Consider the following 25730-nt stretch of genomic DNA (forward strand, 5'->3'; position numbering starts at 1 on the left):
AATTTGTTCTATAACAGGAAACATTCATAGAGTTCAAATTTGTTTTTGTTTTTTTTCCAGATTGTTGGTTTTTAAAAATTTTTATGGTGTTTCTTACTTTTTTTTTTTTTCCATTCTGACTCTTTATCCAAGAGTCCTCTATCACATCTTATTTAAAAATTAAAATAATTTGGATCTCTTTCCTTTACCCTCTGTATCTCAGGTAAACCCTCTGCCCCCTGCCAGATTTTTCCTTCCTTCAGCTATTCACCTGCATGGCTGATTTTTTCTAGGTACCTGACTGTGGGGAAATAGGTTCTACTTACATAAATGGGTTAGAAAAACAGCTTAGGGTGGAAAGCCGCCACCACTGGGCGAAAGCACCCAAGGTTAGCTAGTGACATACTGTAATGGGATCACAAGTAACTTGTTCTATCACCTGCAGGAAATTGCTTTCCATCTGGAGCCAATATACCTTGATCACAAACTCCACTTGCCCCCTAGACCTTTTGATTCTTACACATACAAGTTAATGATTACGGTCTGATTGTTTTCTCCATGTTCACACGTATAAGGTCTTGTTTTACTCACGTTCACCACATGGGTAATACCTTATGAGCTCAATAAATATGGAGACGAAACCCCTGTTCCGGGCTCTTGTCTCCTCCTGGACATTAGCCTCTCGTATTCAATTCTGCGTCCACTCTCTTTCTGGACAAGAGAACTCCAGACTCATAGTCTGCGACACCTGACCACCCCTGTCGAGTGTACTCTTCACAGACCCTAATGCTTTAGTGTCTTACACCACACCTAAGACTCTAGTTAAGGGATTTTCAGCTCACACTTTAACCTTTCCAGCTACCCCTCCCATTCTAGAAACTTTATTTCCAATTCAACCCTGAGAGGAAATACAGTGATTCCCTCCAGGATAAAATGATTACAGAATTGTGGCTTTTCATTTACTATCCTTACATTTGACAACATGACAGAAACCTTCAGAGTAGATTTTTCTAAATTCCAGGGGCCTTGCCCCAAAACATCAAAACTTCCAAAAACTGTCAAAGATAAAATTATTTCTCTATTTTAGCTTCTTACAAAATATAAAAAGCTGAACAAAGAAATAGTTACAGTTAATATACAAAATGTACTCTATTTAAAAAATGGCATTACATCTATGCATAAATCTTTCAGTCTGGTAACTGCCCCATTCCCAAACAGCACTTCAAATTGATAGAGATTGTCTTGCAGGCAATAGCCTCCCAGCTGCCTGCATTTATTGGAATATTGCTCTCTGAACACGCATGCATTCAGATTTGTTAAATATATCCTCTTCTGCTTCTGGAGTTAGTTGGATGTTGTCTTTGACTGGCGATAGGGGATCTGGCTTCTTACAAGAAGGAAGCTTTTCAAAATCTCTGCAAAATACAAGAAAATGAATTTGGTGTTTTTAGGGTACTAGTTATTAGAGAATAGTCTACCTAGACAAAAGAGAGATATATGAAGACAAGACCTTCTAATTTGTCTCTCTTCTGAGTATCCCAATAAAATGTGAGTTTTGCTTCTCAGTTCCCCCTTCCTGCTTCCTAAATCACCTTTTAAAGCTGGTGCAAGGCCACTACTAAATATGTACTAGCTAAGAAAGAATGATTCCAATAAAGAACCTTTAGTTCCTTTCTCCTTAGCACCCTTCTCCAGTCTGGCTAAGAACCAACATAAGTGAAGCATGAATAAGGTTTAAGCCCTATCTTTTACTCCTGCCTCCTCACAACCTTTTTTTCTTTTTTTGGGGCTGAAAATCTCTAGGTCTATAAACATCCTATTAGGAACACACTTAGGAATACTTCTGCACCCTCAATTTCTCTTTAGTAGCAGTTCTCGAAATATGGCCCACGGTCTCCTAAAAATTCTCAAGACCGTTTCAGGGGGTTTACAAGATCAAAACTATTTCATAATAATATTTACACTTTATCTGCCTTTTCCACCGTGCTGACATGTGTTCATCCAAAAGCTGAACTGACGTAGAAGCTACTGGCAACTTAGCACGAGTCAAGACAGCGGCCCCAAACTACACGAGAAATACAAGCAGTATTTGTATTCTCCAGCTCCATGCACTTGTAGTTAAACAAAGCCAGTCTCGCTTAAGAATGTTCTTAAAAAAGCAGTAAAAATCATTAATTTTATTAAATCTCAACCTTCAACCTCTTAGTGTGAGAAAATGGGAAACCAAGGAGGCACTTTTGTTGGTACTGAAGGATGATGGTTATCTCCAGGAAAAAAAGCACGTGTGACACTATTAGGGTTATTCAAATTTAGGTAATCGACTAACAGTATTTGTTGCCGAGGATAAAATTCACGCTTTCAAGAGAAAGTTAAGATTTTGGAAAACTTCCTAATACTTAAAGACTTTGCTGGTAAGATTGTGATTTCTTTATATTGTAAAATGAAATGTGTCAATATTTGGAAGATAACTCAGTAAGACAACATTTCCTAAATGACCACTTCATGCATGAATAAAAGAGGCACTCAAGGTGCAATCTGGACCAATGGATGGTAATGTAACAATATGCAAAGTTGGCTGACAAGTTTCAGACTCTACACTGCAACCTTTAAGAAACCATCACTTGTTGAATTTTGGTATCATGTCAAAGTATAAAATTTACAACTAAACAAAAAGTCTATTAAATTATGTTTCCCAGCCAAAAATATGTATGGAGCCAGATTTTATTCCTATACTTCAACCAAAACAATCTACCATAACAGATCTAACACAGAAGCAGACATAAGAATCCAGTTCAATCCTGTTAAACCACAGTAAAGATTTGCAAAAAAACCATACTTATTTTATGTAATAATATACTATTGATTTTAGTATGGGCTTGTCACTGTTAAAGATAAATATTTTAAAATGTCCATTTTAATTTCTAAGATAGTTAAGTGCTGACAGGTATAATCACGTAAACCAAAGTATTATAGGGCCCTTAGTAATTTTTAAGGGTGTAAAGGGTGCCTGGAAGCAAATGTTTGAGAACTGCTGCAATATGGTATAATCCTAGACTTTACACAATGCAAAATAAAAAAAGTTGTCTGGCACTTGCTTATTTAAAGTGAGTCCCCTCATACCATCCATTTCATCTGACTGTGACAACATTTCTATTAGATAAGATTTAATCCCACCACCCATGTAAGTTTCCCTCCCTCTATTCTTAGCACATTTGCTTTATTGAGAAGAACAAGAGAATAAGTTAATTATAAATCACAGCTACTCCAAGGCTAATTTTGTAGTCTAACAGAAGGAAGTACTATGGCTCAAAAAACATACATATACAGAAGATCAATTCTATTAAAATAGTGTCTGCCCCCTACATTAGAAATCTGGCACATTCATCATAGACACTGGATGATTCTCCCCACTTTAGATGTGATGATCTAGGGAAACAAATTGCTTTAAATCAAGAAGTGTGATGCAGCATTATTTTCCCACCCCCGTGTCTAGAACAACCCTACTCTCATCACAATCCTGAGTGACAACAGAACAAAGCTGAGACACTTAGGCCAGAAAAAGTAATCTGCTTCAACAAAAGACCCCAAAGCCAGACCAGGAACTCAGGATTTTCAGTCTGGCACCTTTTCACAAGAAGGCATAGACACTAAAATTAAATGTACTTAAAAAGAGCTAAAGAGAATAGAGAAAAATAATTCTTATAGGGTACTAGAAAACAAAACTGACTCATATGAAAATAGAAAGAAATGGGAGAAAGTAATTGAAGTTACAAAAAACAATAACTTATCCTATCTTAGAAGAAGTAACACGGCAACTCACTTTTTAAATCCAAAATTTTTCCAGAGCTCATTGATTTTTATCTGCAATCCTGGCCTGTTCTCAGCATTATGATGATTTCTCTTCTGGATGTTTGATGGCTTCTTGCTGAGCCCACTGGCTCGAGCTGGAACTAGAGGCTTGATCCTGGTCGCAGAAAGATTGTCCACAGAACTAGATTTATACAGCCCGGGAATCTGAAGAATAAATGCTCCTTTTAATACTCTTCTGTTCAGGCAACTACCTTTAATTAACTTTGAACTAGTATCTGTAGATACTAGATACTGTTCTACTAGAACAGTAGAACAGAAAAATAACTGATAAGCAATGTGTAAAAATGTTCACTTAATATATTTCGATTCTACTTAGTAATGTATCTTGGATAGTTTTCTTTTTTACATGTAGAAGTGAATTTTGTTTTGAATAAGTTGTTCAAACACATCACTAATGACATTTAGCTTTTTCTATCCAAGGGTTGATTTTTATCCTGTGGGAAACATGGAGCCATCAACATTTTGTTGTTGTTTAGGATAGTAAAGAGTGAGGAAGATAAAACAAGGCTTTCAGAATGATGCAACTACCAGAGGAGGTATGAAGAATGGAAAAGTTCACACATGAAAGATGAAATCTTGTCCGGGGTGCTGGTGAGGGGAAAAGGGAGAGAGCAAGAAACAAGACAAAGAAAGAAAGATTAGAACTTGGATAGGTACAGATGTGTGGTGGTTTTTCTTTATCTCCTGCAGAAGGATCGAGCTGGCAGAAAGAAAAAGGATAACCCTAAGATTTTGAAACTAAATGGCAAAGAGAATAATATAACTTATGTAACAGATAGAAATGTTCTGAGAGGTTTGAGGTTAAGAAAAAAAAAGGTTTGGGGTGCCTGGGTGGCTCAGTTGGTTAAGTGTCTTGACTTCGGCTCAGGCCATGATCTCACGATTTGTGAGTTCAAGTCCCGAGTCGGGTTCTGTGTTGACAGCTCAGAGCCTGGAGCCTGCTTTGTATTCTGTGTCTTCTTGCTTTGCCCCTTCCCCGCTCACACTCTGTCTCTCTCAAAAAGGAATAAATGTTTAAAAAAAAAAAAAAAAAAAAGGTTTTATTTTAGATATTAAAGATGGATATTGGGGAGCAAGGGGGAAAATTCTGGGGAGTTTCACTAAAACAGGAGTGACAGACCCCTGACAACTTCTGAGAGCAAGAATAATAATAAAAAGATGGCTTAATGTCCAGACATAACTTCTTTTGCGAAACTACTTTCTACATTTCCAGTCCTGTCGCTATAAATAATTTTGGTATCTTTCCGACTTTCTACTGTGATTATGTAAACATAACACAGTGTGCCTGAGTATTTGTGAATATTTAAACAAAAATATCGTGTCATACATACGTTCCATGTTTTTTCTCTTTACTCAAAAATAAAATGGAGGTGCCTGGAAGGCTTAGTTAGTTAAAAGTCCAACTTCAGCTCAGGTCACCTCAGTTTGTGAGTTCGAGCCCCACATTAGGGTCTTGCTACCAGCACAGAGCCTACTTTGGATCCTCTCTGGCAACCCCCTGACCCTCCCCTATTTGTTCTCTCTTTCTCTCTCAAAATAAAATAAACTTAAAACAAAAACAAACATGGATACCTTTCTGAGACAGGATGTTTGAAAAAGGCTTTTGCGCTCAAAGATTTAAAAATAATCTTTTTTTAATGTTTATTTTTTTTGAGTGAGAAAGAGCGACAGAACATGAGCAAGGGAGGGGCAGAGAGAGGGAGACACAGAATCCAAAGCAGGCTCCAGGCTCTGAGTTGTCAGCACAGAGCCTGACACAGGGCTTAAACCCACAAACTATGAGATCATGACCTGAGCTTAAGTCAGACGTTTAACCAACTGAGACACCCAGGAGCCCCCCAAAATAATCTTATATTTACATATTCCACATTTATATATTTAATATATCTAGGATTTATATTTGTATAGTAGGAGATGGGGGATCTTCTTTCAAATCGATATGCAGACCATTTACTGAAATTTTTAAAAAGTGTTTATGCTATTAGAAAAATAATATGTTCACTGTGGAAAAACAGGGGAAAACAACAGAAAAAAATTCACTTATATTCCTACCACCTAAGAGCTAAAACCAGTAATGTATTTAATAATTCACCCCCTTATTTTTAGATAGGCAATTTTCAATTTTTCACTATTGTAACTAATGCAGGCTAAGTGTTCATGTACTTTTTTTTAATGTTTATTTGTTTTGAGAGAGAGAGACAGCACAAGCAGGGGAGAGGCTGTGAGAGAGAGAGAGGGAGAGAGAGGGAGAGGGAGGGAGGGGGAGGGAGGGGGAGGGAGGGGGAGGGAGGGGGGAGAGGGGGGGAGAGGGGGGGAGAGGGGGGGGAGAGGGGGGAGAGGGGGGGGAGAGGGGGGAGAGAGGGGGGAGAGAGAGGGGGGAGAGAGGGGGGGAGAGAGAGGGGGGAGAGAGGGGGGGGAGAGAGAGGGGGGAGAGAGAGGGGGGAGAGAGAGGGGGGAGAGAGAGGGGGGAGAGAGAGGGGGGAGAGAGAGGGGGGGAGAGAGGGGGGGGAGAGAGGGGGGAGAGAGAGGGGGGAGAGAGAGGGGGGAGAGAGAGGGGGGAGAGAGAGGGGGGAGAGAGGGGGGAGAGAGAGGGGGAGAGAGAGAGAATATCCCAATCAGGCTCCATGCTGTCAATACAGAGCCCGACTTGAGGCTCAAAGTCACAAACGATGAGATCATGACCTGAGTCGAAATCAAGAGTCGGTCGCTTCACCAACGAGCCACCCAGGTGCCCCAAGTGTTCATGTACTTAAACTCTCATGATTTCCTTAGACAAGTTCTAGAATTGGAACTTGAATTATTTAAATTGGGTTGAATTATTTAAACTCATTCAAATTGCTTTCCTGAAACGGCAGAGCAATTTATACACAATTAATATGTTTATTTGTCTCGCTATAGTCTCATAAAAATGAGTACAACTAAAAATATTTTTTGAAAATCTGAGCGGTAAGAAATTATGTTTCATTATTTTAATTTGCATTATTTGATTACTAATGAGGTTGAACATGCTTTTATGTGTTAACCAACCATTTATACTTTTTCTTTTGTACTATATATGTCCCTTGTACATTTTTGAGTTAGAAATTAGCATTTTTCATATTAATGGGTAGAACACTTCATACGTAAAATATGTTTTAGCTTATGAGCTTTCCCTTTGCAGTCATGCAAATATTTATGTATCTTGACAAAAAAAATAACCTGGCTTCTCGGATATACAGTTTCTAGAAGGTCTTTTGGCAATATATATCAAAGCTCTAATTCTGGTGCCTTTAGACTAGCAATACCACTCCACGGAATTCATCCCTATGAAATAATCAAGAACGGCACGTAAATATTTATCCACAAGTTCTTGGTTGCAGTCTTGTCTGCTACCGCAAAAAATGTTTAGTTAAATGACAAACATAGAGGGTTGGCTACACTCATCCAATGGCTATTACTCAGTCATCATGAGTAACGCTGTAGAAGCACATGAGAACAAGAGGTTTATAGTGCAGAAGATAAGGGTTTCTTCAACAACTTTACCACCTACAGTCAGGCATAAACATGGCCCTAGAAGGACTGAGAGTAAACATTTCTCCTGTAAATTAAAATATACGCATTTTCAATTCTGTTGATATTTCTCATTTTTTGGTAATAAACATATACTGCTTCTGAAATTTAAAAAAATTAGATGTTTGTTTTACCTTGTTTTTTAGAAGTGTGACTTTTCTTGAATACTGAGATAAATGTAGTTTGGATTCCAGATTACCTTGATTCTCAAATGACTTATTATTGCAGTCAGATTCCTAGATTCCCCAATAAAAAAATAAAATAAGATTTTTACTATGGATTTTTTTATGACTACTAACCAGTATTCAACAAACTAGCAAAATGTTTTACCTCAAGTAAATTGTATAAAAGAAACGATACATTTGAATTTGAAGACTTTTTCTAACCCTTTCAGGAGCCTGTCAAAATGCTGACTCTGATTAGACAAAAGTCTCCTGATGTAGTATCATTGCTTACCCAAGCTCGGCTAATAGGTTTTGTGAACTACTAGCTACAAAAAGCTGAACCAGTACAGCCAAATCTTTAATTGTGGAACACATTCAACATTAAAGAAAAAAAAAAGGCATCTGCTTTCAAGAAGTAGAGTAATATTGCGTCAAATGCAGTTACTTTTCCCAATGCCACTGAGATCTAACCTCTGCCCTATCCCATCATATAAAGCTTTGCTTTACACAGAAAAATCTGGATTCCCACGAAACTCAAATAAAAAAAGGACAATGAATGAAGACTTTACATTTCTGCATTTTTCAAGAGGATTTTTTTTTTCAATTTATTTTGGGATTCTTTAGAGTATTAGATACTTAAAAAATAATCCCAAAGTGAAAAATACTCCATTAACTTGACTGTAATTTTCAGAAACTCTAATATTCCTTGCTCATAGTTAACAGTAGTGGTGACTCAGGGACAAATCATTTGCTTATTTTTCTTTCTTCTTTTTTTTTTAGTTGACACGTTACATTAGTTTCAGACGTCAAATCATTTCTTAAGATAAAGGTCATGAGTAAGGTCATAAGATTAATTCACCTCAAATAGGGTCAGTGAACTCAATACACACAGAATCTAAGATTGTTGCTTTTCACAGTGAACTACCAATGGAAGGCCCCAATACAGAAATATTTTCTTCAGAGCCACACGGTAAAAACTAATATTAAAGATGAAGCCCAATGGCACTGTGGCTTTCTGACACATTTTCTGAATCAACGAAAGATTATGTAATTTTATGTTAACTGTTAGTGTTCTAATTCTTTGAGAATTAACAATTCATTTATCCTAACAGGAGTATACTCCATCTGGTGGCAAGAGAGGACTTAATGAATCATTTCTAGTTTAGGTGGGTAGTTGTTTTTGTGGGGAAGGAAGGGAGAAGAAGGTTCATGTCTCTATAACTGATTAATACAAAAAATGGTTAGCTAGAAGACAGAAATGTGGAAAGTTCATCAGTAGGACCAGCCCACAGCCTGTGAACTGGTATGCTTCTCAGCAACACATGGCTAAAAGATTACAAACTTTTAGTGAAACAGGAAGATGTCTGTTGAAAAAGGAGAAAGCACTTGCCTTGAAAGAGCTCAGCAGACCTAAGAGTAGTCTCATAAATAGATGACGTTTTCATGAAAGATGTTCAAGAGACAGCTACTGTGTTGGCACCCAAATGGGGCCAAGGGCAAATGCAGTATGCAGTACAAAATGAAAAGGATGGTGTTAAAATGGAGGATTGTAGCATTGTTTTTTTTTTTTTAACGTTTATTTATTTTTGAGACAGAGAGGGACACAGCATGAAGGGGGAAGGGTCAGAGAGAGAGGGAGACACAGAAGCTGAAACAGGCTCCAGGCTCTGAGCTGTCAGCACAGAGCCCGATGCGGGGCTTGAACTCACGGACCGCGAGATCATGACCTGAGCCGAAGCCGGATGCCTAACCGCCGGATGCCTAACCGACTGAGCCACCCAGGCGCCCCTATTGTATTGTTTTCAAATGTTTATTTTTGAAAGAGAGCGTGAGTGGGGGAGGATGAGGGAGAGGGGGACTGAGGATCCAAAGCGGGCTCTGCACTGACAGCAGAGAGCCTGATGTGGGGCTCAAACTCACGAACCATGTGATCACGACCTGAGCCGGAGTCAGATGCTTTAACTAAATGAGCCACCCAGGCGCCCCTAAAATGGATATTAAAAGAAACAGAAAGAGTGTTGTAGACCAGTATGGATGAACTGAGGGCAAAGCAAATGAAAGGAAGAAGAAAAGCACACGTCTCCAAGGCAGCCCAGGGGTGGCCTGGCCTAGTCTTCACACTTCAATACCGCAGGGAACAGTTTGAATTCAACATATTAACTGATTTCAGCTTTCTCTAAATGAAAACAATTTGTTCTCACATTGTAAGTTAGCTTTTTTCTTCACTTTGAGTCCAATACAACTCAAGTTTCCTTTGGAAACTTGAATAAAATATTTTCCTTTTGATAAATACAAGCTATCCTGATAGACACACTCCAAAATTGAGGATTATCAAAATTCTCTCAAGTAGTACCGCGGCTATAACTGTTCTTATAACTTGGTAATTACAGGTGCTGAAGATAAAACGAAGTATGTTATATTGGTAAATCTGAGGTAACTCAGATGTAAAGGAAGCTATTCTGTCGTCATGTCATTTTACAACATCACGGCATCTTATGAGCAGTACATACTCGAAGCTTTAAGTCAGACTAAAAGATATTTCATAAGCAAGGGAAAAAATGGTTAGGATGCTTTTATTAACTTAAAACAGAATGACAAAATCACATGCATTACCATTTTGTTTTGTTAGAAAGGGGAAGTTCAGCAGGACTAAGAAGGGTAAATGAAAATATATTTCTAAGTACTAAAACCTTAAGATGAACATCATCAAATTGATAAGGCCATTTACTTATAAGGTTTCAAATGTTATTTGAATCCAAAAGTATATTAAGGAATTAAATGTTAAATGTATTGTAAGTTACCATTCTGCTTATGTCTTAACTGTTCCACAGTATGTAAGTAACTCAGGAGATAGAGTTAGATTGAATGTACAAGAGTTTAAAGAAGTCCTTACAATGAATAAAATGTGAAGTTTCTACACAGTAAGACCTAGAATAAAAAATTCAGACAGCAGGGGTGCCCGGGTGGCTCGGTCAGTTAAGCCTCGGACTCACGATTTCATCTCACATCATGATCTCACGGTTTTTCAGATTGAGCCCCACATCCAGCTCTGTGCTGACAGTGCAGGGTCTGCTTGGGACTCTCTCTCTCTGTCTCTCTCTGCCCTTCCCACACTTGCGTGCATTCTCTCTCTCAAAATAAAAAAGTAAACTTAAAAAAAAAGTTAAGACAGCCAATTATTTCCATAACGTAGGCAAAATTTCCCCAGTGATCTGATTAATACCAGATCTTCTCTTATGTATGGATTTGAAAACAAAGGCTTCATAATGTGACTTACCTCTGAGTCGGAATCCTTACTAGAAGGCTGAGACAGTTTTGACACATTTAAATTGTGTGGTGACAGTTCTGGGCTTCCTTGAGACTTTGGACACCAAGCCGCTGCCCGCACGGGAGGCGCTCCATCACCGGACTCCTCACTCTTTAACTGGGACACAGCAGACGCTTCCCTCTGGTCCGGTGCCACAGTGAGGGGATCGGTCCTTCTCCGGAACTGCTGCAGTGCTGCGCCTGGAGAGGGGCTTGAAGTTCGTGAAAAATCTCCGAGACTTCCAGACCAGCTAAAACAATTTCTGAGTGTCCCCAGGGTGGGGGGTGAGATGGTCCTTGTGAATTTGCTGGTCTCCAAACATAGAGAGTCGTCAGCAATCATAGTTGCATTATCTGGAACCTGATCACCTGAATTACATGCTCCATCTGGACCAGCCAGCTTCTTGCCATCCTGACAGTCTGGTTTATCTACACTGGTCTCTTCATCTGCGATAGAACTTCTTTCATCTGGAACCTCATCATCTGAATTATATGCTCCATCCGGACCAGCCAGCTTCTTGCCATCCTGACGATCTGGCTCAGCTACACTGGCCTCTTCATCTGTGACAGAACTTTCATATGGAATCTCATCATCTGAATTATATGCTCCATCCGGACCAGCCAGCTTCTTGCCATCCTGACGATCTGGTTCAGCTACACTGGCCTCTTCATCTGTGACAGAACTTTCATCTGGAATCTCATCATCTGAATTATATGCTCCATCCGGACCAGCCAGCTTCTTGCCATCCTGATGATCTGGTTCAGCTACACTGGCCTCTTCATCTGTGACAGAACTTTCATCTGGAACCTCATCATCTGAATTATATGCTCCATCCGGACCAGCCAGCTTCTTGCCATCCTGATGATCTGGTTCAGCTACACTGGCCTCTTCATCTGTGACAGCACTTTTTTCTGGGGGCTCACCGCCTGCTTTCGCTGATACACAGTTGGCGGAATCCAGAGAGCTGCAAAAAAATCTAACAAAAAAAATAATACAAAGAATGCATAAATGTTTTAGAGTTTTCTCACAAAGGTGATAAGATTCAGATAATGAAAAATGGAAAAATGGTCTTGTTTCTTCAAGAAAAACTCTCCTAAATACATAATTTCATAAATAAAGAGGAAACTGTTCTTGAAAGTTTAAATTTTGATTATAACAACATTCACACATTCAGAAATTTATTTGAAATCCTGAAGTTGTAGACAGGATTTCCTAAAACCAGTCCTCTCTACATACGTGTATTTGGAACTGGCATAATTTATCTATACCTCATTATCATATAGGTATCCTTTCTCCTAACCTTCACTGAATAGACTCCCAACAGACCAGAAGCTCCTTGAGGACAGCTACCATCCAAGCCATTGTGTCCTCCACAGTACCTACAATAGTGGCTAACACACGGCTGACAATCAAATATTTGAGGAGATATGGAAATATGCGACAGAAAGGACAATTTACAACTACTGTCTCTTACTTTGTAAATGCAAAATAAAAAAATTTAGTCATTTACTCTTTATCTTGGCTTAGTCCATCGTAGTGAATCATCTGGGAACTTGTAGTGGTCCATACTCTACTGGCTTTTAAAATAAATGTCCTATAAACTTTCACACTATTTTAAATATGTGAGGTTATGACTTTCACCATCAATCATTTTTTTAATAAATTTTTTAAAATGTTTATTTATTTTTGAGAGAGAGAGACCGAGAGACCAAGCACGAGTCGGGGAGGGAGGAGGGAAAGACAGAATCTGAAGCAGGCTCCAGGCTCCACACTGTCAGCACAGAGCCTGATTGGGGGCTTGAACTCATGGACCGTGAGCTGAAGTCGGACGCTTAACCAACTGAGCCACCCAGGTGCCCCTCACCATCAATCATTAAATTCTGTATTAATAAGAGGTTTACTCAGTCTGGTAGCTTTAAAACATCACTTATAAACACTCCAATAGAAAAGAAAGATGAGTATCCTTATAGAGAAGATATATTCAGAGAGTTTTTAGGTTAAAAAGGAAATTCCCAGAGTATATGATCAGATAAATATGAAATCTAAAGAGAAATTACTGCTTTAATTAGTTCAAATCCAAGATGATAAACAGAATATTTACTAAATGCTAGAGAATAAAAATACCCTCTCTATCCTTCATCTAATCCCCAGCTGAGGTGTGGGTACAGGGCAGGAAGGAAAGGTCTTACTAGGCTAGTCACTAAGCACAAAACAGCTCCTAGATCTGATTACATAATTCATTTTTAAATAATAACCCCTATGATATCCAAGTATTCTTCCAGGTATGATTTCATAGGTAAGAAAAGTTATAGTAACAGTGCCCAAGGTTATAAAATTAATCAGCAAGAGAGCAGAATTAAAACCCAGAACTCCTCCCAGATCATGGCTACCTCTTCCCAATTAGTGTATGTTGTTGCTTAACTTATATTTCTAGATCTCAAAAGATAAACTGGCATGTTTCTAGGATAAAGTATCTATATAATAAAAGAGTTAAAACAGACTTCTAAAAAAGCAGACAGGATGAAGACAAACTTTGGCATATTTAATACCTCCTGTTGCATTAGGTTAATGTAGTGGGGTGATATTACATTAAATACAAATCACATTAAAGAGTGGGGTGATGATAAATTCTCGCAGATATATTACTGACTGGGCACTGTGTCAGGTGCTTGATATACTTCTGCTAGTCTTCAGAACAGCTGATACATATTTTATAAAGAAATAGGCTCAGGGAAATTCAATGGTGTGAAAGATCACTCGATTAAATTTTTTTTAAAAATTCATTTATTTATTTTAAGAGAGAGACAGTGCAAGCACAGGAGGGCCAGAGAGAGGGTGAGAGAGAATCCCAAGCAGGCGCTGAGCTGTCAGCATAGAGCCAGACGCAGGGCTCGAACTCACAAAATTGGGAGATCATGACCTGAGCCAAAACCAAGAGTCAGACACTCATATGACAGAACCACCCAGGTGCCCTGGATCACTCAATTAATGTGATGACACAGTGTGAATTCACATCCAGGCCGATCAGATCATGTGCTCCTTTCCACCCACCATGCTGAGGAAGACCAGGACCTCTCCCATCGCCAGTCCTAACTATGCCACCCTGGGAAAATTTTTTTTTTTTTAAACCTCTTGGAGCCTGAATGTCTTAACCCAAAATGGAGAAAATAACACCAACCCTGAATGTCTCATCATTTTGCTGAAAGGAGGAAGTGAGTATGTTAAAGAACTTTGAAAATTAGCTACAAATACCAACTTCCTAACACTTAGTTGTTATTAGATGTTGTTATACCACCCAGGTCAGAAAACTGTAGAGACTTACAATTATTTCATAGGTAAGTAACAGAAAAAAACTTTTATTTTTCCAAACATCTCTCAACGATTTATTAGTGCCACATCTACCTAAACTATTAAAGCAGCGATGTGCAGCTGTGAATGGAAATTTGATTAAGCTTCGCTGGTGACTAGGTGAGGCCTGCAGAGATATGCGAACTCTGTTCTCATTAGCCCGTCCTCGAAGAAGAGGTGGGCACTGAGTGACAGAAAAGGGAAATTTTATTTTCTCCCACATGGAAAAACAAAACGCAAGTTCTAAAAATTTCTCCAAGTAAGAAAAGCCAACTTTCTAGGATGTTATTAATCAGTGTGTATCATCTAGAGCCGCTTTCATCTTTGGAAGCCTCCTTTTTCATCGCTGCACTGGTAATGCCATCTTTAATGACAGTGACTAGGAAAGGCAAAATCAAAATGATCCTTTAATTGGGACATGGCTGTTCCCTTGAGAAGGCCTGATGGGAGAGGAGCAGTGGGGGGTTCCTTCCTGCCCACTTCCCACAGTCATGGTCAGACAGCCTGGCTCAGCCTGGTGTATACACTTGAAGACAACAGCCTCTCCAAGTCTCCTAGGGGAATGCGGGGGCTGCTCGGTTCTCAGAGTTGCTACCTCATGTGCCCACATAACTTTCGACACTGAGACGTCCTGTTGCTCGTTGTGACTTCACCACCCAGACAACAGAAGAAGAGCTATTCATTGTGTATTGATCATCTATCAGGTACTGTTTTAGGCACCTTTATTTACAGTATTAATTTAATCCTCTCAGTGGCCCTGAGGTTGTCAGAGATGTTGGTCCCATTTTTTAAAGAGGGTGCGCCTAGGTGGCTCAGTCGGTCAAGCGTCAGACTTGATTTTAGCTCAGGTCATGATATCATGGTTTGTGAGTTTGAGCCCCGTGTTGGGCTGACAGCCCAGAGCCTGCTTGGACTTCTCTCCCTGCTCTCTCTGGTCCCCACACCCACTCATGCACATGCTCTCTTTCTCTCTCTCAAAAATAAACATTAAAAAAAAAAAAAAAAAAAAAAAAAAGAGGGAACTGAAGCACCCAGAAGTCCGCTTACCTAAGTCAAACATCTCATGAGTGAACAGGATGGGATTCAAATCGAGGCGGTCCAATCCCAGGGTATAAACTCCAGACCCCTACATTATCCTGACCCCAAAATCTCATCATCACTCACAGGGACTACAGAACAGCCTACCCAATCTTTCTGTTCCACTTTGGTCTTCTAGAATCCATCCTTCATGGCACACTTGGAGTGGTCCATCAAAAGCAGGTATGATCAAGTCATACCCTACCCTGACCAAAACCCTCCAAATATCTCCTGTTACCTCTAAAGATGAGAAGTTCCTTAGCCTGGCTTGCAAACTGAACTGGCCTTGTGCCTATTTCTGCTCCCTCAGCATCCTTCTAGACTTGCATTTTGGCAGCTAATAAGAGCGACTGACAGCAAGAAGCTGTCCCCATGCTTGCCCCATGCCGCTGCCCAGCTCCATGCCTCTGCCCAAGCTGCCTGCCTCTACTGGGAAGGTAGAGGCTGCATTCTTTGTAATGGCACCTGACCCCTGCCCCTTCCTAACCACCCAATCTGCATGAGACGTCCATTTAATGCCCCCAGAACACCTCAGGGATACTTTTGTCACTGTACCCACCACACTGTATAGATTTCCTTTACGGATCTATTTTTGCAACTGGACTATAAGCTTCTCAACAAATACTAGGTCTCTCATTTTTGTAACCCAATGCTTAGTGTGGTATTAGTTTTCAATTAATATTAGAGCTCTATAGTCATCTGTATTTAAATGTACTTCTAAAAATACCTTGCATCCAAAATCTATAAAGAACTTACCAAACTCAACACTCAAAAAACAAATAATCCAGTGAAGAAATGGGCAAAACACATGAATAGACACTTTGCCAAAGAAGACATCCAGGTGGCCAACTAACACATGAAAAAATGCTCTACATCATTTATCATCAGGGAGATGCAATTGCACTACTAGGCATTTATCCACGGGATACAGGTGTGCTGTTTCGAAGGGACACATGCACCCCAATGTTTATAGCAGCACTATCAACAATAGCCAAAGTATGGAAAGAGCCCAAATGTCCATCGATGGATGAATGGAGAAAGACGATGTGGTATATATAATATATAATGGAGTATTACTCAGTGATCAAAAAGAATGAAATCTTGCTATTTGCAGCTACATGGATGGAACTAGAGGGTATTATGCTAAATGAATTAGTCAGTCAGAGAAAGACAAATATCATATGACTTCACTCATATGAGGACTTTAAGACACAGAACAGATGAACACAAGGGAAGGGAAGCAAAAATAATATAAAAACAGGGAGGGGACAAAACAGACTCTTAAATATGGAGAACAAACAGAGGGTTACTAGAGAGAGGGGTTGGGGGGGGGGGGGATGGGCCAAATGGGTAAGGGACATTAAGGAATCTACCCCTGAAATCATTGTTGTACTAGATGCCAATTAACTTGGATGTAAATTAAAAAAATAAAAAAAAAAATAAATGCTCAAAATAATAATAAAAATACCCTGCCAAATTGTTTTTAGCTCTTAAAAAAAGTAGAAACAAAGAAGCAGGGGACCCTCCAAAACAAGAGAATTTTTCTAATGCAAAATATAATAAGTTGATAGTTCTTATTTTGCGTCCGCATGACAATAGCTGTGCATTTACGTCAGGACTACAGCTACACGATACAAATGGTCAAGGGATTAAGCCAAGCCCACACCTACTCCATGGACTGCTTATTTAAGACAGCTGAAATAAATATCAACAGAGTAGATAATACAACAGACACACAACATCCTGTAGATAAACTGTACCTGCTTCGTGTCCCTGGAACCACAACCGCACCACTTTCTTCATTTTTTCTCTGTAAAAATGCTGCAAATTTATTTCTTGTCGTAGGTGGTGTGCTTATGTTTTTTTTAACAGTAGTTCCATCTACCAGGTGAGGCATGAGCATTTCAGAGTTCAATGATTTATGACCTTCACAGTTACTTTTCTTGGTCTTCTTTGTGAATGAAAGGGAATACTGACTCAACAGATCGTCTTCTGACAGCTCCTCTAAACAGAAACAGAAACAAAAACAGTCTGTAAATCTTTGTGCCTGCCGTGTGCAGACTCAGCCTTAATGTTACAGCCCACATCTCACTGTCTTAAGGATGAAGTCTTATTTCTTTAACAGTGCATCCCAAAAGGAGATACAAGAATGACTTAGAAGAAAAAGGAAATTCCCTTAAGCTGTGGTTTACAATTTCACAAATTAGTTAAGATTTAACGTCCATTGTTTTTATGATTTTATGTGAAATTACTGAAACCAAAATTTCAGGATACGATCAATTCTGTAAGGCTATATACTTATTATACTAAAGGCTTGATTTTGAATGAAAAAAGAAATTAAGGCAATTTACATGCCAATATATGATTTACTGTTTGACTTTTAAAATGTTCCAATAAGACAGCTCAGAGCCTGGAGCCTGCTTTGGATTCTGTGTCTCCCTCTCTCTCTGCCCCTCTCCTGCTTGTGCTTTAACTAACTAACTAAATACAATGTTCCAATAAAACCAGCAGCCATTTCTACACACCGTCCATACGTTACAGTCTCGGAAGTATATGTGACTGTCATGTTGTGAAGTCATCTATGCTCCAGTTCTGATCCTCATTACCGAGTTATGGGGCCCTAGAAACCTGTGTGACAAATGTATTCTATGGCATTAGAATAAATCATAAGACTAAATAATACAATAGGTTGATGCCTGACATAGGCCACCAGAGACAGTGCTAAGGTGCTTTAAATCAGTCCAACTAATTCTTTCTGAACAGCCTCACTCACGTAGGAATAAATACTCACTACTTTATGAGGTCAGAAAAATGGTTGCAGGTACCAAACGCTAGAGAGACGATGATGCCTCAAATTTAAAAACGTATAGATTTTTAAGAAGCCACAGATGTGCAAACTTGATTTTGATTCCTGGCAAAAGCCTAAATTTGTTTATTACGCAGAGAACTGTGGGCCCTTATGGAAGAAGGAAACAAACGCTGATGATCCTCAGCAAGGTTTCTCCAAGAAGCAGTCATGCTAGGCAGGCTAGCCTCATTTTCCTTTTGTGATAAGGTTTTAGACTAGCTATTTGGGGGAATGTCACGGATTTAGCATATTTTGAATTGAGCAGGACACCTCAGTGTGTCTCATATTATCCTGGTGGACAATGCAGAGCAAAATAACTGTATATTAGCTATTATGTGGAATTGCAGCAAATTGAAGAACCCCAAAGACTGCAGGCTGAACGGCGGTCTGGAATCTAGTGTACGTTCTCTCAGTGTCTCTACTTGTGCTGATTCCATCAAATGTTACACAAGCAAACACATTTTAACACAGGGAGCCACACTTCTCTAATTTCCAGGTGACACACATAATACCCATATATTAGTAGACAATACGAAGATTTTTTTTAATAAAGGCAGAACAATGGATTATAGTGAAGATTGCCTCAATACAGATAATTTACTTCACATTCAAGTTTAAAAATATAACTGTACCTAGTTTAACAACTAGTGGATTCTGATTATAAACAGTAAATGCAGCAAAATGACAGGAATGTTAATAAAAGCTAATGCTATCTTATTTTGTAATATTAAAGCATAGTCTCTGGGTGAAGGGCTGAAATAGTGACATAATTCTTAATTTTTACTGTGCTCTGTGGTAAGAAGACTGTATTTCAACAATCACTGACTATAATAGTCACACAATCATTAAAAACTACATTGTATCCAAAACACAACATGGTAGGTAAGAAACAGCTTGGGAAAGAAATTTAGGAGAGTCACAGTGGCTGTCTCTAAATCTATGACAGGCTGCTGACTAAAAGGGGTAAACTTATGGGGCTCTTGGGTGGCTCAGTCGGTTGAGTCTGACTTCGGCTCAGCTCATGATCTTGTGGTCTATGGGTTTGACCCACATCAGGCTCTATGCTGATAGCTCAGAGCCTGGAGCCTGCTTCAGATTCTGTGTCTCCCTCTCTTTCTGCCCCTCCCCCACTCAATGCTCTGTCTCTCTCTCAAACAAACAAACAAACAAACAAAAACCTTCAAAAGCATTTTTTAAAGGGGTTAACTTACTGTTTTCTGTTCTGTTGTTGTGTTTAGATGTGTGTCTAGGGCACAAAATCCAGTGATAGGTGGTAGTTATAGCATAAAGAACTTACAGATAAGAAGCTCCCTACATAAAATGAATAGCTGATTTTCATGGGAACAGAAGGGAAGGAAGGAACTAACATGTATACTGTACTTGATACATACCAGGGGCTTTTAGAGGTTACCCTATAGAACATATACAAAAATTTGTGAATAGGCAACATCGTTGCCATTTCAGAAAAGGAAACAAAGCTCCAGAGATATTATCAGGAAAAGATTTAGGTGCAGAAGGAATCAATACATTTTGACAAAAGATGAATAATCTATACCTGAATTTACAAAGGGCTTGTTTTATTTTTGTTGTTAGACTTTCATTCATTCATGTAGCTATCCGAGGAAAAGAGAGAGGGGACAGATTGCAATCATCCTTTCTACTTCTACACAGCTTCTAGGAGAAAAGTAAAACACCTTTCTTTGCCCAATACTTAGTATGCCACTCTCAGTACTTCTGTTCAACATTGTACTGGAGGTTCCAGAAGACAAGAAAAAGAAATAAAAGGAGGGGAAAACAAATGAACAAACAAACAGCATCTAGAGTGGAAAAGGAGAAGCAGACTAATCTACCATTATTTGCAGGCAGTATGGTCATCTATACAGCAATCCTGCAGAGTCTACAGAAGAGATACTATGAACCAATATATAAATTTAGTAAGGTTGTCAAACAGGAGATTAAAGCACAAAAGTCAATTGTACAGTTGACCCTTGAACATGAGAGTTAAGGGCACTGACCCCCTCGAGTCAGAAATCTGTGTATAACGTTGGACTCCCTGAAGACTTAACTACTAGTGGCCTACTCTTGACCAAAAGCCTTACTGATAACATAGCTAATTAACACATATTCTGTATGCTATATGTTGTATTGTAATAAAGCTAGACAGAATAAAATGTTAAGAAAATCATAAAGAGAAAATACATTTACTGCACTGTATTTATAAAAAAAAAAAAAAATCCACATATAAATGGAACTGGACAGTCCAAATCCTTGTTCAAGAGTCAACTGTATTTCTAGCAATGAATAACTAAAAATCAAAATTAAAAGTGTTTGCAATAACATCAAAAATCTGAAACATAGTGATAAATTTGACAATATATGTCTGTAAGACCCGCACACTAAAAATTACAACACACTGCTGAAGAAAAATGAAAGACTTCACTAATCAGATCAGAAAATCCAAAATAGTGGAGTGCCTGGGTGGCTCAGTTGGTTGAACATCCGAGTTTGGCTCAGGTCATGATCTCGCAGTTTGTGAGTTTGAGCCCCACGTCCAGCTATGTGCTGACAGTTCAGAGCCTGGAGCCTGCTTCAGATTCTGTGTCTCCCTCGCTCTCTGCCCCTCCCTGCTCATACTCGTCTCTCTCTCAAAGATATAAACATTAAAAAACAAACAAAAACCCAGTATAGTTAAGGAGTCAATTCTCCCCAAAACTGATCCATAGATTCAACCAAATTCTAATCCAAAATCTCAGCAGGCTTTACTTATTAAAAAACATTTTTTTAAAATGTTTATTTATTTGAGTGTGTTGGGGGGGGGGGTGGCAGACAGAGAGAGAGAGGGAGACACAGACTCTGAGGTAGGCTCCAGGCTCTGAGATGTCAGCACAGAGCCTGACTCAGGGCTCAAACTCAGGAACCACAAGATCTTACCTGAGCCAAAGTCGGATACTCAACTGACTGAGCCACCCAGGTGCCCCTATTTATTTTTAAATTGACAGCTGATTCTAAAAATTGTATGGAACTATGAAAATCAGAGAATAGCCACAACTTTGCAAAACACGAACAAACTTAGAGGACTTCTTTCACTTAATTCCAAGATTTACTATAAAGCTATGGTAATTAAGACAATGTTCCGGCATGAAGATGGGAAAAGACCAATGATACAGAATAATAGAGTCTAAAACAGACTCACAAATATATGGTGAAGGTCAACTGATTGTCAACAAATGTGCCAAGGTAATTCCATGGGGAGAGGGCAATCTTTTAACAAATGGTGGTATAACAAATGGATTGCCACATACACAAAAAGTGAACCTTGATCCTTACCTCACACCATATAAAAAATTAATTCAAAATGGATCAAAGACCAAAATCTAAGACCTAAAACTATAGAAGTTCTAGGAAAAAATAAAATAAAATAAAATAAAGGAGAAAATCTCACTGACCTTGGGTTTGGCAAAGAGTTCTTAAATGTGATCAACACTCACTAATATTTCACAATATGTACCACAAGCAAAATACATACCACTTCTTGGTCTTTTCACAATGGATGACTTCCTTGGAAGATTTAATCCTTTAACACTGATCACTTGTTTAATGCCCACAGTACTTGGACTTTCCTTCAATCTTATAGCATCTGAAGCAATATTCAGTTCAAGTCTAGGGCAATAATTCCTATGCCAAATGCTATTAACATTAGAGGACTTCTGGCATGTTTTGTCATTCCAACTATGACTTCTTGATTGGGCAGGCTAAAATAGTAAAAAGGAAAAGGGTTACTTGAAGAAGGAAAATAGCCAAATCATTTCCCTTATCAACATAAATTATAAGTAAATAATTAACTTATTCTTTTGAATAGCTTTTGAGGAAATATCTGTTCTTTTTTCTTAATATTTATTTTTGAGAGAGTGAGAGAGTGAGAGAGAGAGAGACAGACAGTGTGAGTGGGGGCGGGACAGAGAAAGAGGGAGACACAGAATCCAAAGCAGGCTCCAGACTCTGAGCTGTCAGCAGAGCCCGATGTGGGGCTTGAACCCATGAGCCGTGAGATCATGACCTGAGCCAAAGCCAGACACTTAACCAACTGAGCCACCCAGGCACCCTGAGGAAGTATCTGTTCTTTAATAACATTTTCTATTTTGATGTACTACACTTTTCCATTAAATGTGTCTTGTATTCCTGGGTCTGCTTCTCTTAATGAAACTCAAGTGACCTTGTTAGCTCATTTCTAAGAAAAAGTGAATCTTCCTAAGATGAACAGTGCAAGAAATGAAAATGCACTTGAACAAATGTAGCCAGAAAAAAAGTACTTTCTTTTAAATTTATTTTTTAGAAACATTTTACTTATTTTTATTTCAGAGAGAAAGAGCATGTGGGTGTGTGTGCAAGAGTCAGGGAAGGAGAGGGAGAGAGAATCTTAAGTAGGTTCCATGCTCAGTGCAGAGCCTGACGCAGGACTCGATCCCAAGACCCTGGGATCATGACCTGAGCTGAAATCAAGAGTTGGATGGTTAACAGACGGAGCCACCCAGGCGCTCCAAAAAAAAGTACTTTTAAAATTCCAGTATTGTTTCAAAAAATAGTAATTAGTTTAACAAGCATCTGGTAATAAGCCTCTGAATAGTCATTTACACACCCTTTACAAAGCACCTGAAAGTTAAAACCATAAAACAGTGTATTTAAAGTAATCAACCATCCCACCTCTAGAAAATGGTTGAATTCAAACCAAAACAATCTAATTCATAAAACTCTAGTTTCTATTAGACCCATACTTGGTACCGTCTTCAGTGGACAATCTGGAGAAACAGAAAGCTACTTTGGTCTACACTGAGTCTTGCATAAAACTTTCTCTGACAAAGAGTTTACTGACAATAAGTGCTGGTAAGTAGTCATTCTTAATGCTAATATAAGTTATTCACAATGGCATCATGGATATATTGAGAGGATATCAATAAAACTCTAATAGAGAGGCAAAGGGAAAAATTAACAAAGGCATAAAAAATGTTGGTACTCAGGGCATGAATTCCAGTCAACAAAAATCCCACCTAACTTGGAATGAATCTAAGCTCTCAAAGAATGGATAAAAATAAATAAAACAAGGTGACATTATTCAGGATACACTTTGAGAATTAACAAGAAAGGTAATTTGGAATAAATGAGGAAATGGTTATAAAAAACAGCTTAATTGTAACGGCTCATGGCAATAGATCCCATTGACAGTTTTACTGAAAAAGACAACAGGCAAGTAGAAAACCAGACTGGGAAGACTAAATTTTAAATAAAAAGGATTAATTTGCTTGTACAGTTAAGGATTCCTACAGAAATTTCTCTATAAAGGGATGGACATCTTAGTGAGCCATAATACTCTCATTAATGACTGGATAGATTCGATACAGCCAAATATTATAGAGTTTCTGAGACAAAGAAACAACTTAAGAATCATTCCTGATGAGGGGCGCCTGGGTGGCTCAGTCGGTTAAGCGGCCGACTTCGGCTAGGGTCATCACCTCGCGGTCCGTGAGTTCAAGCCCCGCGTCAGGTTCTGTGCTGACAGCTCAGAGCCTGGAGCCTGTTTCAGATTCTGTGTCTCCCTCTCTCTGACCCTCCCCCATTCATGCTCTGTCTCTGTCTCAAAAATAAATAAACATTAAAAAAAAAAAAAAATTAAAAAAAAAAATTCCTGATGAAATTATAATATCAATAATTCAAATGTGTAAAGATAGCAAAGTATACACTTTTCAGTCCCCTTCTTTTGATTATTATCCCCCAGAACAAAACACAAACTCCATCTGCAGTAAAATTAGAAGATATCTGTGTCGATCAAACAAGAGTATAGACAGAGGAATTTTAAGAACTCAGCAGAAGAGAGATCAAGCCCAAGTGTCTGCAGAAAATACCAAAGAGAAGTCAACTTCACCTGCACACACATGAGAAAAGCTCAGGAATTGAAGGCACCAGTTACCACACAGGCTTTACATGGGGCAGGGCTAAGAAAAGGAAGATTATTTGACCCTTGGGCCTTTATCTTCCAACTGACCAGTCAACTCACACCTACCTGCCTTCAGAACCAGAGCAACTATTCAGCTGAAACCCAGAAACAGAAGGCACTTCAGAAGGTGGGAAGATCCATTTATCTAAAGACAGATATCAAATGAAAGGCTCACCCCAACTCACTTTCCCTAACCTGCTCTTAAAATGCAAACTGCCATGGGGGCACCTGGGTGGCTCAGTTGGTTAAGCGTCTGACTTCAGCTCAGGTCATGATCTCGCAGTTCGGGAGTTCGAGCCCCATGTCGGGCTGTGCTGACAGCTCGGAGCCTGGAGCCTGCTTCAGATTCTCTGTCTCCCTCTCTCAAAATTAAACATTAAAAAAAATGCAAACTGCCACGTTTCCATGTGCAAGTAGAAATTGTAGGATCCCTTTTTGGAAAAATGGAACTGTGCAGAGAAAACATGCTGACATTTGGGACTTCACAAAATCAAGCCAGCTTGTTGGCAACCAGATCACCCAAGGGTAAAGCCCAAAACTGTAGGCCCCACTTGTTCACACAAATCTTCTCGAGCTTCTCAGTGCCTCTCTCAAATAGGAACAAATAGACAAGAAGCTTCAGATGTTTGAATAAAAGTCTCCACTATGAAAGAGAAAAGGCCAAAACAAGTAGAAAAAAAACCCAAAAACAATTCAGAGCAGAAAATGCAGACACCAGCAGAAAATGTGCAGGAAATTATAATTGGTATTCTCAGAGAAAGATCCATGAAACAGAATCTTTAACAGGCCACATGTGGCCACTGGCTACTACACTGGATAGTACAAAGTTGGAAGACAAACGTTTCCCAGGAAAAAACAAAGGACAAAGACATGAATAAGAAAAACTAGAGGACTAAGAAATAACATCTAATTAATAGAGAGGTTCTAGGAAAACAGAAAAGAGGAAGGTTTACATGATTTGAGATGATCAACATAAGGTTCTTTCCTAGTATCATTAGGGATTTGTGTCCTCCTGGTAGGCTTGGTTTATTTCAGCTGACAGTAATGATTTCTTTTCAACGCTCAACTGGTCGCCAGTTTATCAGCAGCCACCTTCTCCAGGCTCACCTCTTTTTCTTTCTCAAGGCCCTCTGCTTCCTTCACATGGAACACTAGGACATTCTTGGGCCATCCATAATGAACTGCTTACTACCCTCTTCCACCCATGCTTCAACCTGGAGTTACTCATCATCTTGAAAATCCCCACTGACATTTGCAAACCCAGGACACATGTTTCTCCACAAGGAGACAGCAAAGCTTGGCCTGGGATCATAACTCCCCAATTATTTAAATGTGTGATCTGGGCAACTTCCCTAACCTCCCTCTTGTTGTTTATTCATTTGTAAAATGGGAATAATAATATTGACCTCACAGGCTTGTCGAAGAGTAAATGAGTCACTATGCGTAAGGTTATTAGAATAGTATTTAGAACATAGTAATGCCCCGTAAATATTTGCTACTATTATTATGAAGAATTCTCTCCAGTGGAGTTAGGTGCATGGTCTTTTTATTTTTTTTTCATGGAGCCTAGAATACATCTCTACTACAGAACTTACTATT

The 25730-nt window shown here is 39.0% G+C and overlaps 1 protein-coding gene across 1 annotated transcript in view; it reads right to left on the minus strand.

Annotated features, from left to right (window-relative positions):
• Nucleotides 1–1132: 1132 nt before the first annotated feature.
• Nucleotides 1133–25730, minus strand: part of EXO1 (exonuclease 1) — a 38140-nt gene continuing 13542 nt past the window's right edge. The window contains exons 10-15 of the mRNA XM_042925216.1: nt 21669–21894; nt 17055–17298; nt 10840–11845; nt 7533–7634; nt 3800–3993; nt 1133–1394 (exon numbers count right to left, since the gene is read on the minus strand). Coding sequence (XP_042781150.1) covers nt 1253–1394; nt 3800–3993; nt 7533–7634; nt 10840–11845; nt 17055–17298; nt 21669–21894 — 1914 coding nt within the window. The 3' untranslated portion in view covers nt 1133–1252. The remainder of the gene's footprint in view (nt 1395–3799; nt 3994–7532; nt 7635–10839; nt 11846–17054; nt 17299–21668; nt 21895–25730) is intronic.

The sequence above is a fragment of the Panthera leo genome, chromosome F3 (assembly GCF_018350215.1).
Source record: "Panthera leo isolate Ple1 chromosome F3, P.leo_Ple1_pat1.1, whole genome shotgun sequence".
Taxonomy (NCBI): domain Eukaryota; kingdom Metazoa; phylum Chordata; class Mammalia; order Carnivora; family Felidae; genus Panthera; species Panthera leo.